Raw genomic sequence first — 17141 nt, 5'->3', positions numbered from 1 at the left:
AAATCAGAGGAAAAAGTACGTTTCTCTCTGGTTCACCAGTATATGTATTTGACAGTACTTTCTGTCATATAGTCTGTTTCACTTAGTCGGTTTCCCATGTTATTTGTGCAGGTTTTTCATGCAGCAACAGAGGAGAGGAAAAAAAATAGAAAAATAATGTTGTAAAACCACAGAAGTTAGCTGGAAGACTTTCAGACAATCGTTGTCTGAAACACCTTTAAAGCTAGTTTTAAAACTGATGTGATGTTGATACTGTTCTTTTTAACCAGTTTTCAAGTGATATGGTATTCTGATTAACTCACAAGTACATAAGTAGCTTTCTTGTTTCTTTTACATTAAAAACAACAAAAACCCTACAAATGTGTGTGCACTCTTTCTCTTTCCGTTTCTCTTCCTAGGATATGATAAATTGTATTGGTGGATTGAATGTGCTGTTTCCATTGCTGGAGCAGATCAGTTTTCTCAGTGGACAGGTGCCTGAGCGGTCTGAAGGGGAAACTATGCCTCAGGAAGTGGTTACTCCAATAGAGGGAGACTGGGTGGTGTTATCATCCACAAAGGCTTCAGGTAGGAACATACTATAGATTTGAGACCATATTAAAGCTAAGGGTTTAATAAAAACAGAGGACTACAAGAGTGGAAAGAATTGGTTTATATGATTACATGTTAACTCTATTATAGTATCCATATACATTTTAATAAACTATTTTTACTCCTGAGCATCTGAGTTGGACATCTAATAAGACAGGATTTCAGTACTGTTCAAAATTAACTTAACACATCCATAGAATGAATTTAATACCAGTATTTTGCTTTACTATACATATTTACTTTATGTACTGAATCAAAATGTGCAGACGTTTTTTCTGAATAAAGTGGATCTTTTGAATATTTAAAAAAAATAATAAAGGGCCTGATCCAAAGCCCACTGAAGTCAATAGGAGACTTTCCCATTGTTTCAGTGGGCCGTGAATCAGGCAGATGCGATACTATTTCATGTTACAAACCAGTAGCCTGCAGAATTGTACTTAAATTATTCAAGCTTTTAGTAATTTATGAAAATACTTTTAAAAACCCATATGAAACGACAGATTTCTTTCTTCAAATTTAAAGAAGAAAACTATTTTTAAATAGCTCTTCAGCAATGTAGAATTTTAGCCTGGAGAGAATTCCTGTAATCCCAGCAGAAGCTTCTTCGAAATCAAGACTTGTAAAGGAATATGATACTACGTTTGATTTTGCTTAATCATTTCCCCCTCCTAATTTAAAGTAGTTCTAGCAGACGTGGGGAAAGAGGAGGAAATTTATATCGAACGCAAGTGCAGAATATGCAAAAGATGATCTAGGTTGTGGTTTAGAGAAGAGTATCTTGTCCGATGCCACAATTGAATGGACAAAGCTGCTGGCATTTGTTGAATGGACAAAGTTGAATGGACAAAGTCATGACTGGCATTTGCTTTGTTCTGGGAATGCATATAATGATTTTTCCTCTGCATCAGAGGATTTAAATGCTGGCTACAGCAAGGTAATAAATATCAGGGAAGAGAGGAGGCTCAGGAAAATAGTGGGGAATAAAAAGATTTGATTTCACTTCTTATTCCTCCTAATTTGGCACAAAAATGCAATGATAAAACAGGGTTTTAGCGGAACGATCTGTTTTGCAGAGGCTCGTCTAGAGAAGAATATTGTTGCAACTTTCATCTTGATGATAAAGCACTTTATTCAAAGACACCCTATTAACCAAGATAATCTCATTCACTCCCATGGAGTTGCTACCTTAGGAACCTTGCTACAGAAGGTGAGTAAACTTATTCCTCATGTAATCAGTGTTATGTGTGATATCCTGACTCCATTGAAATCCATTAGGACATGGTTTCTTCCTAAACATCAAAGGTTTTCTGAGGTCCAGACTATTGTCAAGTGAGTATCTGTGCTTGCTGGTGCAGAGGAACATAGAGTTAGCATAACTAACTTTGTATTTCCCTTTGGTCTTGCATATGTACAGATACAATACATAACTAGTATAATACTGATACCGTCTCACAGATTTCTGAAAACAAGATGTTATGATAAAAGAGTAGTAACTGGAGCTGCTTTATTATGCCTGATAAGTGTATTGTTATACTTTGCCTCCTTAGTTTATGTTTTAAAGATCTGTACTGGGGCCAGTGCTGTTCAACATGTTCATAAATGATTTGGAAAAAGGGGTAAACAATGTCTGCAGACAACACTACATTTTTCAAGATTGTTCAGTCCAAAGCTGACTGCGAAGAGGTACAAAGGGATCTCACAAAACTGGGTGATTGGGCAACAAAATGGCAAATGAAATTCAATGTTGATTCATGCATATTGGAAAACATAATCCGAACTATACATATAAAATGATGGGGTCTAAATTAGCTGTTGCCACTTAAGAAAGAGATCTTGGAGTTACTGTGGATAGTTCTCTGAGAGGACTAAGGCGGGAGAGGGGGATATGATAGAGGTCTGTAAAATCATGAGTGGTGTGGAAAAAGTGAATAGGGAAGTGTTATTTACCCCTTCACATAACACAAGAGCCAGGGGTCACCCAATGAAATTAATAGGCGGCAGGTTTAAAATAAACATAAGGAAGTACTTCTTCACACAGCACACAATCAATCTGTAGAATTAATTGCCAGGGAATGTTGTGAAGGCCAAAAATATAACTGGGTTCAAAAAAGAACTTGATAAGTTCATGGAGGATAGGTCTATCAATGATTATGAGCCGAGATGAGCAGGGATGTGCCCCATGCTCTGGGTCCATAAGCCTTTAACTGCCAGAAGGTGGGACTGGACAACAGAGGATGGATCACTCGATAATGGTCCTATATTCATAGACTTTAAGGCCAGAAGAGACAATCATGATCATCTAGTCTGACCTATGCATTGCGGGCCACAGCACCTCACCCACCCACTCCTGTAATAGACCAGTAACTTCTGGCTGAGTTACTGAAGTCCTCAAATCATGGTTTAAAGACTCATGATTACAGAAAATCCATCATTTATTCTAGTTCAAACCAGCAGGTGACCCATGCTGCAGAGGAAAGGTGAAAACCACCTAGGATCTCTGCTCCTCTGACTTGGGGGAAAATTCCTTCCTGACCCCAAATATTACAATCCGTTAAATCCACCAGCCAGACACGACAATAAATGCTTTCCCAGGTAACTCAGAGCCTTCCCCATCTAGTGTCCTGTCTCCAGCCATTGGGGGTATTTGCTACTAGCAGTCACAGATGGGCTATATGCCATTGTAGGCAATCTCATCATACCATTCCCTCCATAAATTTATCAAGTTTAGTCTTAAAACCAGGTAGGTCAGAGGTGTCAAACTCATTTGCTATGGCAGGCCAGATTCGAATTAAATGTACTTCAGGTGGGCCATACATACCATAAATCGAAATACTAAGCACTTTTGGAGTGCTGTGTGTTGTGCACACACCGCTCCACGCGCTGCCGCCAGAGTACACAGATCTCGTGGCAGCACACGAGATGTCGCGGCATGGTAGCCTCTGGCAGCAGTGCGCGCCGCCACCAGGGGCCGGACCAAAAAGATTGGCGGGCCATATGCGGCCCGCGGGCCAGATGTTTGACACCCCTGCGGTAGGTGTTTTGCCTCTACTGCTCCCCTGGTGAGGCTGTTCCTCTCTTGATTAGAAACTTCATCTAATTTCAAGCCTAAACTTGTTGATGGACATTTTGTATCCATGTGGTCTTCTGCCAGCTTTGGCTCTTAACTGAAATAACTCCTTTCCATCCCTGGTATTTATCCCTCAGATGTATTCATATAAAGCTATCATATCTCCCCTCAGCCTTTGTTTGTTTAGGCTAAATAAGCCAAGAACCTTAAGTCTCCTCTCGTAAGGTAGGTTCTCCATTGCTCTGATCATCCCCGTAGCCCTTCTGTACACTTGTTCCAATTTGAATTCTTCTTAAACATGGGAGACCAAAACTGCACACATTATTCCAGATGAGGTCTCACCAGTGCCTGGATAAGGGTAATAATGCTTCCCTATCTCTACTGGAAATTTCTCATCTGATGTATTCTAGGATTGCATTAGCCTTTTTCATGGTCACATCACATTGGTGGTTCATAGTCATAATGTTCTTTTCGCTTCTTCTGAAGCATCTGGCATGGGCCACTATTGGAAGACAGGATACTGGGCTAGATGGACAATTAGTCTGACTCAGTATGGCCATTCTTATGTTCTTTTGTTTTTATGTTTTGCTGTGTTTGTCATAGATTTCATAATTCAACTGTTTAAACTAGAACACAAATGAGACAAAAATTTCAATCAAAAACCTCTAATCAAATGACGAAGGAATTTTTTAATGATTTCCAGCAGCTGTTTGTTTTAACAGAGTTGTCATAAAGATAGCAAATGTTGTGCAAGATTCAGGAGTTGTTCTGATTTTAAACATCAATTTAATAGAAGATGCATATGCTACACATTAAATAACTTATTATTATATCCCCTATACCTGTCTTTTGAATTTTAGGTGCCAGGCAGCTTGATGGATGTGAATGTACTGATGGCTCTGCAGTTATTGATAGAACAGGTCTCTGTGGAAAAAAATGTGCAACTTTTGCAACAGATGTATCAACACTTACTTTTTGACTTTAATATCTGGAACCGTGGAGATTTCCCATTCCGAATTGGTGAGGTCATACAACTTGAGATAGTTATGCTAAAACACAGTACCTTTGCTCTGTATAAATCCCTGTCTTAAGTTCTAATGGAAAGCTTTGCATTTTAGGACATATACAGTACCTTTCTACAATCATCAAAGACAGCAGGAGGCTCTTTAGAAAGAAGTATGGAGTTCAGTTTCTACTAGACACACTCAGGATTTATTATGGGTATGAGGTTCATGTTCCTTCTTAGTTTGTTGTATACTGTCATTAACTTTCTCACAAAAGACCAGGCAGAAAATATGAATTAAAAGGGCAATCTGGTCAAATTTTTTAGTTTAATTCTCCTTTACCTGAATTACTACTTCCCTTGATCCTTTTGTTACAACTAGACCAGGGGTGGGCAAACATTTTGGCCCGAGGGCCACATCCGGGTATAGAAATTGTATAGCGGGTCATTAATGCTCCGGGAGCAGCTCCAATCAGTGCGCTGCTGGACCCACGTGGTGGGAGAGGGGTGGGGGGGAAGGGGCAGTGCTGTGTGGGAGGAGCGGCTGCAGTGTGGTGCTGCTTGGGGCCAGGAATGGCTCCAGTCAGGGCGCCATTGGGTCCATGTAGTGGGAGAAGGGCAGGCAGGGAAAGGGTGAGGCCAGGAGGGGGGGAGCAGCCGCTGCACTCCAGCCAGGGTGCCACTGGGCCCACATGGTGGGAGAGGGGAGAGGAGGGGAGGGGAGAAAGGGCGGGGCTGGGAGGGGAATGGCTGCTGCCGTGTTGCACAGCTTGTTCCGCAACCTTTCCACGGACCACCTGAATGGAGCTCATGGACCACTGGTTGAGCTGGAGGGCCTGATGAAAAGCTCAGATGGGCCGTATGCATCCTGCGGGCGTAGTTTGCCGACCCCTGAACTAGACTATAGCAAGCTCATACCAGAAGTACTAGAAATATGTAGAAAACTTGCTTGCAGTTTAGAAAGTTGGGAAAGCCTTTTTTCTTATTATTTTTTTGTTAATTAAATCTCAACATCCCAATTATCAAGAAAATACAGGCTGATCACAAGTTTAAAATGGGGGAAAGTGTGTCCCAAAATAAGTTGAGTAACATGACCTTTGGGATCTTCAGGACACGATTTCACCCTTAGTGATAGGTTTATATCTGCTTATAATTTTCAAAGATGTCTTCAAGGAAAAAGGTTAGCAATTTATTTATGAAAGGAAAATTGAAATGCTTTTACATTTCTATTTAGATGGTAAGCTCTGAGAGACAAGGATCATCTACTGTTAGTACAGTGCATATAGCATAATGGGGTGCTATTGGTTGCCTCTTAGGCACTGCCATTATAAACATGCTTAATAATAATAGTAGGTCCCCCAAATCAGGTTTAGGTCCATATCTGTGGGTTAATTAGGCTCCAAAAGTCAAAAGCAGAACTGGCTACTCCCACTTTGTCATCTTGCATGTCACTCCAAGGATAAGGTGGCAAGGTTACTAAAACAAATAGTGGATGTATTAGCAGAGTGATATTCAAGATGACAAGGTAGAAGTAGCCAGAAGCAGAACTGGCTTTTGGAGCTTAATAAACCCACAGATCACAAAGTGTGTAATGTAAGAAAAATTCTTTTTTTTTTTTTTTTATTGTCCTTTTTTTCTTTGTGTTAGTAGTGGCTGTAAAGACAGTGACTTGGCTCCAGATGACCTCAGAACAATACAAACATCCCTATATGGACTGATCAAATATTTCCTAAGCAAAGGTGGGACACATGAAGAAATACAGAGCATTATGGGGTACATTGCCGCAACCAGTGAAGAGGAACAGGTATTTAATATGGCAACAGTGAACATCTGTGGTTGCTTCTTACCTTTCAATGTTTAGGAGATGGCCACAGTTTTGTTGAAAGAAAGTGACCAAAAAAAAAAAAATAGAAGCAAAATCTAATGCAGCATATGTTGCTACTTTGATGTAGTTGTGTCAAACTATAGAATTAAGCCTGTTGTGGAACTGTATAGGGGACTGTGCAACAGACAACACTTTAATTGATGATCCTATTCCTTTTTCTCCAGTAAGCAAGCAAGTTGGGTAAAATGCAGAGTTTTTCAAAATTTTTCTAAGCCTGCATAAAATGAAGAGAATTTTCATTGCTCTGAAGTCATAATGATTTTTTTTCTGTTTATATTCCATTGATATGGTGATTGGTTCTGTCCATTCTCCCTCTGCTCCATTCTTGACTGTCTTGTGTCTCTCTCTCTCTCTCTCATCATGAGGTCTACCCTGGCTCATTTCCACTGTCTGCTTCCTACGATCCATCTTTTGTACTGTGGAGCATTGCTGGCAAAAATCCTGTGACCAGGTTGACTTCTTCCATTACAAATTTGTTTTCTTTTCTTCCATTTCCGCCATCTTCCTAACTAAAGTCCACTTCACCAACTTAAATGAATCTCATACCCACAATCTCAACTGCCTTCTTGCCACCTTTGACTCGCTCAAACCCTTCTCTTTCCTCTTCCTGCCAGCACTTCTCTTTCTATACAGGATTCTTTCAAGAGAAAGTTGACAAAATACAATGGGACCTTCACCCTCCCTTTAACTCATCTTCCCTGCCTTCTTCCCCTCCTTCAACTTTCTTCTCCTTCTCCCTGATCAGTGATGCAGAAGTTTCTCATCTGCTCTCCTCGTCTGACCCCTCTACTTGTCCCAGAGATCCCATCCCCTCATCTCTCTTGTGCCCATTCTCATTCTGTCTTACTCTTCTCCCTAACCTCTCACTCTCCTTTGGCTCTTTCATCTCACAATACAAACATGCTTTAGTCTTTCCCATTATAAAAATCCCACCTTTGACCCTCATTTGCCTCTCCAGCTACCATCCCATCTCTCTTCCGTCTTTCATCTCTAAGCTCATTGATCATGCTGTTTATAATCGCTGTCTGGAGTTTCTCTCTTCTGATTCGATCCTAGATCCTCTCTAATCAGGCTTCTTTCCCTTGCATTCCACCAAACACGTTCTCACCAAAGGCTGTAATGACCTCTTCTTAGCCAAAGCTCAGAACCAGTTCTCCATCTCATCTCTCATGACCTGTCAGCTGCCTTTAACACCATCAACCATGCTCTTATTCTTGAAACTTTGTCCCCTCTCGTCTTCTATGACTCTTTCCCCTCGTGGTTCTCTTCCTACCTCTCTCATCACTCTTCTAGCATATCCTTTGGATGATCCTTCTCATCTGTCCTCCAACTTTGTGGGGGAGGGTGGGTTCCCACAGGGCTCTGTCCTTGGTCCCCTTCCATTCTCTCTCTACACCTTATCTGTATATAAACTTATCCTTGGGCACAAATTCAACTATCATATCTATATTGGTAACTCACAACTCTAGACCTGTCTCCTTCTGTCCAAACTAAATTCTTGGTCTGTTTCTCTGACATCTCCTCATGACTGTCTATCTGCCAGCTGAAGCTCAACATGCTTAAAACAGAGGTCCTAATCTTTCCTGCCATGCCTTCCCCTCTGCCTCCTTTCTTAATCACAGTGGACAATACCACCTGTAACAGGGTCAGACTAGATGGCTACTGGAGAGTGCTAGAAGGCCAATATATCAGCCCCAGGCTCAGCCAAGTCCCTTTTCCCCTGGTAGCTGAGCAGGGGTTACTCCAGGTTAATTAGCACACCTGGAGCCACTCAAAGCCCCTCCCAGGACTTGTTAAAAGCTTTCCCTCCAGAGAAAGGTAGTGGCTGGAGTTGTGAGAGTGAGGTGAGCTATCAGAGAGTGTGTGAGCAGGCAAGATGCTGTCAAAAACCAGGAGAGTTTAGGAGAAGGAGTAGAATAGCTGGCAGAAGAGAACCCTGCAGGTACAAAGACTGGGGGAGGGAAAAACCCTGCGTGAAGAGGGCAAAGGACCTTTCCCAGGCCTGGAGGCCTGAAGGAAAAGACCCTGCCAGAAGGGGAAGATAGAACTAGACATTTGGTTCGGGCTCTCGGAGGTCAAGAATCTCCCCTGGCAAGGAGGCCAGGAAGGGCCTCTGTCTGAGCAGGGTCCAGACATTAAGTCAAGGGGCACTGGGAAGTAACCCAGGGAAGCTAGCAGCTTTCCTGAAGCCACAGCACAAGGCTGCTACTTGTAGGATCTCTAAGTTGGGGCCCCGAGTCGAGGGTTGGACCGGGCCCCCCACCCCCTACCAGCCATTCACTGGAGGGGCAAGAGCCAGAGACAGGACTGGAACCCAGCAGGGAGTGGCCTTCTTACAGAGGCTGTATTACTCTCCCTCACAACTAGAGGGTAGAAGAACACTAAGGGGTGAAGCAGTTCCCTGACCTACTGCTAGAAGGAAGCGCTGGACCCATGGAGGTAGAGGAAGAGCTTTGTCTCACACCATTCTGCCTGTCATTCAGGCCTGTAACCTGGGCGTCAAGTCTGACTCAGACCTCTCTCTGTGTTTTCACATCCAGACTACATCTAAGTCTTGCCAGTTCTTTCTGCATAACAGCTCTAAGAGATGGCTTTTCTTATTCATCCTTTCAGCTAAAACTGTTGTCCAAACTCTTACCTTGCATCTTGATTAATACAACATCCTTCTCTCTGGCCTTGACAAATGCAATCTTGTCCCACTCATATCTGTTCAGAACGCTGCTGCTAAGATTATTTTCCTAGCCCATTGCTTTGACCATGTTACTCTCTCTTTGAATTTCTCCACTGGTTCCCCCTTCTCTATTGTGTCAAACGTAAGCTGCTTATCTTTACTTCCAAGGCCCTCTATGGTCAAACCCCACCTTCTTATAATTTCTAAAATTGTTGATGCTCATCTCTGGACCATGATGCCAGGCTCCACTGCCAACTTGTTAAATCTTCAAACAAACAACTTCATGTTTATACTCTCATGCTTCTCTGCATGTTTGGAAGATGTTTCCTGTAAAAATCTCTATAGCTATCTCATTATCCACCTTCAAATTCTTTCTCAAAACTCTTCTTTGTCATGGTTCCTAAAAAAACTTGGCAACAGTTAGGTTGCTGGGATGCTGAGACCACAGCCTATCATGCTGACCAATATTATCTCATTCTTCTTCGAGTGATGTCTCATGGATGCTCCACTGTAGGTGCGGCCACTCCTTTGCATCTGGAGTCCGAGATCTTCAGTAGCAGTACCTGTCAGACCACACATGCACACCTCCCCTCCCTCACTCAGTGCGTGGGAAATGTATATAGTGCTGTGCAGTTTGACCGCACTCAGTTCCTTCTCTCCTGCTTGTGGTCTGAAATGGAACCCTAAGCAGAGCCCGTTTTTAGTCTTCTCCTTATATACTTCTCTCTAAATTCTCCCTTAGATAGTTAATTCTTTGGGCGGGAGGGGGGTTGTTTTTTTCTTTTCTTTCTCTTCCTCAAAAACACACACTCTTTCATTAGTATTAATTTTTTCCTATTAATTTATTTTATTTCTACAAACTTCAGTATAGTGTAGGTTTATGTTTTCCCACTCTTCCCCTTTAGGAAGATATTACCTCACCCTTATGCCCAATTCTCCCAGGTTTAAGAGGTGCATCTCTTGTGGGGCCGCCTTCCCGATAACGGATGGTCACGCAGAGTGCATTCACTGCCTGAGGGAGGAACATATTCCTCAGAAGTGCACCACTGTCAGGATCTGAAACTTAGAGCAAGGAAGGACAGAGACATCAGACTTAAATTCCTCCTGATAGAGAAGTCCCTTCATTCAGCTTCTGATGCCGGCTCTCCCTCCTCCCTGGAGAGACCATCATGGTCTTCATGATTGATCACTGACCTTCATTCTCCACACTTGGGTAAGAGAAAAACATCTTCTGACCGAGCTGAAGGTAAGAAGAGAACAACCAGAATGCTGTCCCTGACCAGATCTGTGGTGTCAGTGGCTTCCGACAAGGGCCACATCTCCTCAAAGAGACCGAGTTCCACAGCCTCTAAGGCAAAAGACCCTACCAGGGCACACCAACTATCAGCACGACCTTCTGTGTGTGGTGACGAAACGAGCCCTCAACTTCATCTGTGGCTCCGAGACTCTTTGTGGCTCCGAAACCGACGATGGCACCAATATCAGCACCAAAGAAGCCATCGGCTTCGACCAAGACATCCATACCGACCTCATCTGCTACTTTGTCTCCACTTGCTGGCTATACTGAAAAACACATCACCTCATTGTGTACTGCAACGGCACCATTTATGATATATGCACCACAGGAGTTCAGACACCTATCAGAACTAAGAGTAGTATCTTATACTGCAGAATCTCCATTCCTCAAAGGAGACTTACTGCAAGTCCCATAGTCACTTCCATCAAGCTGTGCCTCGCTCTTCCCCATGGGAACAGGGCCCCCCTGTGCCAGTGTTGCAGAGGAAGAAGAAAAGGAATACGCTGACTCTACTGCCCCATCAACAACAGGACAAACGGCTCCTACCTTGCAAACGTACCCTTCAGTGTAGCCCCGAGTACCCAATCCTGGCAAGGCCCCCCTTGGATGTAACCATACATCCTGCTTCCACCTAACTGGCCATACTGGGACCTTTGGGCCATGTATAGGGCTCTATTTGCTAACCCACTGGCACCACAAATACAATGCCTTACCTCTATTCCATCCTCAACAATCTCACGACCTCTTGATGAACTCTCTCCACAAGCACAGCAGCAAGAACTCCAGTGCACGAGTACGAAGAGGAACGTGAGGATGATCAGGAGGAAGAGGCACCACCAGCCTGCATTTTTCATCATCCTCATCTGATGAGGCCATCATGTCACCTCCTCCTACTGTGGCCGATGATTTTCATCACTTTCAGGAGCTGTTCTGCAGAGTGGCAGACAAATTACATATAGAACTGGAGGAGGTTAGGACCAACAATATGAACTGACTGACATTCTTCATGCCTCCTCAGCGGCAAAAATTGTACTACCTATTAATAGACTACCTATTAATTGGCTGATTTGAGTAGTGCACTATCTTTTATGGCAGATCCCATCTTCTATCCTACCTACTTGCAAACACATGGATAGTAAATATTATGTACCAGCGGAAATGCTGAGTTCCTATTCTCACACCCAGCCACGAACTCTTGTTAATGCAGTGCAGGAGAGAAACTGACCCTGTCAATCCCGATCTGCCCATCCTGACCGCGACTGTAAATTCTTAGGAAATCCTACTCCTCTGCCACCCTCCAGTTTAGAATTTCTAACTGTGAGGCGCTCATGGCGAAATACACCTATATTGACTATTCCAAATTAGGGGAGTTATGCCGGGACCTCCCAGAGGCTAAAAAAGAGCAATTCTTACCGTTAATAGCGGAAGGCCAGCTCATAGCCTGCACAGCTCTCCAAGCCTCCCTGGACTCAGCCGATACTGCAGTCTGATCCATTGCCATTGCAGTAGTAATGTGACGGGCATCCTGGTTACACCTTTTAGGATTCCCCATGGAAGTGCAAATGGTGGTCAAAGAACTACCATTTGATGGACAAAAACTTTTCTCAGAGCATACCGACAACTCACTACACTCCCTAAAAGATTCCGGATCTACACTGAGATAACTGGATATATACACCCCATAGCCTAAGAGAAGATCAGGGAAATACCAGCTTCCCCCACAATCCTGGCCTCAGCCTTAGTATCCACAGTGACACTTTGACAACCAACTCTGTCAACACCCTCCTAATAACCACAATAGTCACAGACAGTCCACTGTACAAGGAGCAACGTCTCGTGCACCTTCCAGCAAACAACAGTTTTGAAGGTGTGGTTGAGGGCCCGAGAAAATCCCCTCTGTTCTACTTGTCTCTACCACCTATGACATTACACTATTTCCTGGTTCTGAACAAATCTGGTGGTTGGCGTCCCATTCTGGATCTTCTCAACCTAAACAAGTTTGTCAAACTGCAATTATTCAGGATGGTCACCCTATCCACCATTTATACCAGCACTGGAACAGGGGGACTGGTTCTCTTCCCTCGACCTATAGGATGCATAATTCCACATCACCATGCCAAAATTCCTACGATTCACAGATGCTTCCTACAATTCACTATAGGCGATGACCACCTCCAGTACAAATTACTCCCTCTCGGCCTAGCAACAGCTTTGTGAGTTTTTTCCAAGGTACTCTCAGTCATTACAGCCCACTTATGAAAGGAAGGAATCACAATCTTCCTGTACTTGGATGACTGCCTCCTAAAGCTCCAAACGAACACGAGACGCTCTGAGCAGTCTACAGAACCATGAACGTGTTTGACATCTTAGGCCTCCTTATCAAGCTAGAAGAATCTACCTTGAGACCGGTGTGAACATTGGAATGCATTGGCACTCAGCTCGACTCCATTCAAGCAAGAGCCTTTCTGCCAACCCACAGATACACAGCCATAACAAATCTAATCTCAAGTGTACATGTATGCCCCCAGATTTTAGCACACACATGCCTCCAGCTCCTGGGACATATGGCAGTAGTCACCTTTGTTCTCAGACATGCAAGGTTACACATGTGATGTCTTTAGGGCTGGCTTCACACTGTACCTTCCACACAAAAAAAAACATCCACAAACTATTATCCATGCCGAGAGCGGGTAAGGGCTCTGTGCTCTGGTGGACGCTTCCCAATAATGTCTGTGCTGGGGCTCCCTTCCTCCAACCTTCACCTACCATGATTTTAGCCACTGATGTCTCCCTGATCGGCTGGGGAACGCATTTGCTGAAATACAAGATAAAGGACACCCACCAAATCCACTCTTCACATCAACCTCCTAGAACCAAGAGCGATTTGCAATGCCTGCTGACAGTTCTTACCACTCTTCAAATATCAGATGGTTAGAGTGATGACAGACAATCTCTCCTGTATGTATTATATCAACAGACAGGGAGGAGCAAGATCCCACTCTCTATGCTTGGAAGCAGTCAAATTATGGAACTTCCATATCCAAAACTTCATATCCATATCTTCGTCTTGCCTGCATACCTCCCTGGACATCAAAATATCATGGCAGACACGTGAGCAGGACCTTTTCCTGGGAACATGAATGGGAACTGGACATCAGAATGCTATGACCCATATTCCGTCAATGGGGCCTTCCTGCTGTAGACCTTTTCTCCACCCAAAGGAATACCCGTTGCCCCCAGTTTTGTTCCAGAGTAGGACTGGGACAGAGATCAATGGGGGAGGCTTTTCTCATGACTTGGAACAGACTACTACTATATGCATTCCCCCATTTCCCCTCCTGTTCTGAGTCTTACGCAAGATTCAGGAGAAACACAATCCACATAATAAAATAGTCCCAACTTGGCCTCAACAAGTATGGCACACCTACCTGCTTTACATGTTGCTATGCCGACCCATCAACCTTCCTCCAAAGCTCTGACTCATTTCACAGGCCAGTGGCTGTGTCTGTCACCTCAACCCACGAATACCACCTGAAAGCATGGCTCCTTCCTGGTTCGGGGTCCAGAATGAGGTTGCTTTGACCACTAAAACATATCTTACTACATAGCAAATATGACAGCACTAGACACAGGTACACTCACAAATGGAATAGATTCCAACACTGGTGTGCCCCAAAACATATAGACGCAGCTTATGCCCCATTACAATTCATTCTGGACTGTCTTCTTCAACTCAGATTGGACTAGCTAAGAGCTCGATTAGAGTACATGTGGCTGCTATCACCACATTTCACCACCCTATCGAAGGATGCTCCATATTCACACACCTTCTTGCTAAGCATTTCATGAAGGGCATTCAAAATCTCTACCCACAGATACGAACCCCCACCCCAACCTGGTGCCCAAATCTAGTTCTGTGATCCTTGATGAGACCCCCTTTTGAACTAATGGCAATATACTCACTTCTACATCTAGCTATGAAAACTGCCTTTCTCATTGCCATCACCTCAGCCCAATGGGTGGGAGAAATCTCGGCCCTCGTGGCACACCCACCATATTTTGTTTCATAAGAACAAAGTGACACTTCATCCACTTTCTAAATTTCTATCCAAAGTTATAACTTCTTTTCATTTGAACCAACCCACACACCTCCCTACCTTTTTTCCCAAACCATGTAGCAATCAATGAGATGGAGCTCTCCACACACTTGATGTAAGGCATGCATTAGTTTTCTACCTTGACAGAACAAGTCCATTCAGAAAACCCTCACATCTGTTCATATTCACCACTGAGTGGTCCAAGGGCGACACTATATCGAAACAGAGCATTTCTAAATGGATCTCACAATTCATCCAGCTCTCATATGAACTCCATAACAAACAAGCTCCTACCTCAGTAAAGACACATTTTACATGAGCACTGTATACTTCCATCGCATTCCTCAACAGTGTTCCAATTATTGACATATATAAGGTGGCAACATGGGCATCCTCAGATACTTTTGTCCCACACCATTACCATTATGCAGGACTCCTCTGCAGACACTATCCTTGGACTCACTGTTCTGTCCTCAGCTACACAAGCCTCACCAAAGCCCCAGCCTTCCCACTAGGGACACTGCGTTGTAGTCACCTACAGTGGAGCACCCCTGGGGACATCACTTGAAGAAGAAGAGGTTACTCACCCTGTGTAGTAACTGAAGTTCTTCCAGATGTGTCCTCCCATGGGTGCTCCACTACCTGCCCTCCTCCCCTCTGCTTCAGAGTGTAACATATGGGCACTGCGGCAAAGAAGGAACTGAAGATGGTCAGACCGCACAGCGCTATGTGTATTTCCTGCTCACTGCACAAGACAGGGAAGGTGCTCATGTGCGGTCCGACGGATAGTGCTATTGAAGATCTCTGACTCCAGATGCAAAGGCGCTGCTGCACCTACAGTGGAACACCTATGGGGGGGACATCTCAAAGAAACTCAGTTACTGCACAGGGTGAGTTAACCTCCTGTTTCCTTGTGCCCCCCTGTAATAGAATGGATGCCCATTAAAGGCTAGAGGCTTGGGACCAGCCAACCCTGATTACTAGGAGGCATACCTGAGCGGGGATCAGTTGGTTCCCCTATAAAGAGCAGCAGGAAACTGCAGCATGAGAGTTCTTAGAGGGGCCTCAGAGAGAACTTAGTGGAGTACAGAAGCTGTTTGGAAGGAGTAGGCTCCAGCAAAGAAAGCTGAATAGAGGTTGCTGGGAGTGAGTAGGCTGTAGCAGAGAAACCTGGGATTTGAGGGGAGGGATGATCGGGGGATAGAGAGCTCTCTGGAATGAGGGGCTGTTCCCAACTTAAGGCTGGAGTGAAAGACTTCTTTGTCTCCATTTGTGAACTTCCTGTGAATAAAATGAGACCCGAGGGAATGCTGTTTTCACTGAAAGCCTGCATGGAGTTTATTTAAGAAGCCTCTTGAAGGGGGAAAGTGAGGCCAGTCACCGCATAGTGACCTCAGGCCATGAGGCGCGCTTGGAAGAAGATCACTTATTAACATCCGCCATCTATATATACCCGTGTCTTGTCTTATAGTTAGATTGTAAGTCCCATGGGCAGGGATAGTCTTTTTATTCTATGTTTGTACACCACCTAATACAATTGGCTCTTAGGGTCTCTAGGCTCTACAAGTAATGATAAACCCTTTGGCTCAGTTTAAGCCTCTTTTGTTTACAGTTTGATATAAGTGTACACTCTGTGCGTGTGCGCGCGCATGAGAGAGAGAGAGAAACTAAAGCTAGTTGTAAATGTAATATGGTTGAAAGCGGTATTGAGACTATTCTGAAAATGTGTAGTAAGATGCTATATTTAGAGAAAAAGATGTTTCTCCTTCAGTTGGGCATTATAGTCAAGATTGCATGGATTACGGGTTTTAATTAGGTGTGTGTGTTTATTTTGTAGCTCTGTGGGATTCTTGATGTACTCTTTAGCCTACTTCACACCAGCCCAACCCTGGACCAGCTTTTCTTGTTGCTTTTTGAACCAGGAAATGCTGATATTCTCTATGCTCTGTTACTGAATCAGAGATACTCTGACAGGCTAAGGGAACTTGTATTCAAGGTAATACATTATATTGTAAGCTTTTTAATGTAACTTTGCAAATGTATGCATACTATTTCATTTGAAACAGTTTTGTCAGGTAAATCATGGTTTAAAATAGATACAGATTTATTTAGAACATATTCATTTGGCAGACCTGCTTATAGTTATTTATTATTAATACACTGACTAGAAATGATAAATTCTGCACAGTAGGGATGTAAAAATTAGTTTAATTTAAAATCCGTTTAAACGTTCTAAGAATAGAACGTTTACATGGTTAAACACTGGCAGGGAGGGAACCGTGCTGGGCTTGGCTCCTCACTGCTAAGTGAGAGCTGTCTAGCTGCAGCTCTCCTTCTCCTCCCACCCGGCCGCTGTGGTACCTGGGCAGCTTTCACTGGCGGGGAGCTGAGCTGAGCCCAGCTGTGGTGGGGCAGCTCTTGCTTGCCAGGAGCTAAGCCCAGCTGTGTTGGGGCAGCTCTTGCTTGCCAGGAGCTAAGCCCAGCTGTGGCTACCTCCCACTGGGCTCCGCACTTCGCCACCAGCCAGCTG

The 17141-nt window shown here is 43.9% G+C and overlaps 2 protein-coding genes across 10 annotated transcripts in view; one reads left to right on the top strand and one right to left on the bottom strand.

The window, feature by feature from the left end:
• The window catches only part of ICA1L (islet cell autoantigen 1 like), a 427480-nt gene that overhangs the window by 272420 nt on the left and 137919 nt on the right, over window positions 1-17141 (bottom strand). The gene's annotated exons all lie outside the window — the stretch shown is intronic.
• The window catches only part of NBEAL1 (neurobeachin like 1), a 157300-nt gene that overhangs the window by 90613 nt on the left and 49546 nt on the right, over window positions 1-17141 (top strand). For 8 of the 9 annotated variants that reach the window (XM_067548859.1, XM_067548860.1, XM_067548858.1 and 5 more), the window contains 6 exons: window positions 399-567; window positions 1665-1798; window positions 4519-4678; window positions 4777-4879; window positions 6309-6465; window positions 16449-16607. In XM_067548859.1, coding sequence (XP_067404960.1) covers window positions 399-567; window positions 1665-1798; window positions 4519-4678; window positions 4777-4879; window positions 6309-6465; window positions 16449-16607 — 882 coding nt within the window. The remainder of the gene's footprint in view (window positions 1-398; window positions 568-1664; window positions 1799-4518; window positions 4679-4776; window positions 4880-6308; window positions 6466-16448; window positions 16608-17141) is intronic. The other variant, XM_067548856.1, reaches the window with a different exon arrangement.

The sequence above is a fragment of the Emydura macquarii genome, unplaced genomic scaffold (assembly GCF_026122565.2).
Source record: "Emydura macquarii macquarii isolate MOO-44397 ecotype Brisbane River unplaced genomic scaffold, CSIRO-AGI_Emac_v2 contig_1253, whole genome shotgun sequence".
Taxonomy (NCBI): domain Eukaryota; kingdom Metazoa; phylum Chordata; order Testudines; family Chelidae; genus Emydura; species Emydura macquarii.
This window is presented reverse-complemented; position numbering and strand designations above follow the sequence as displayed.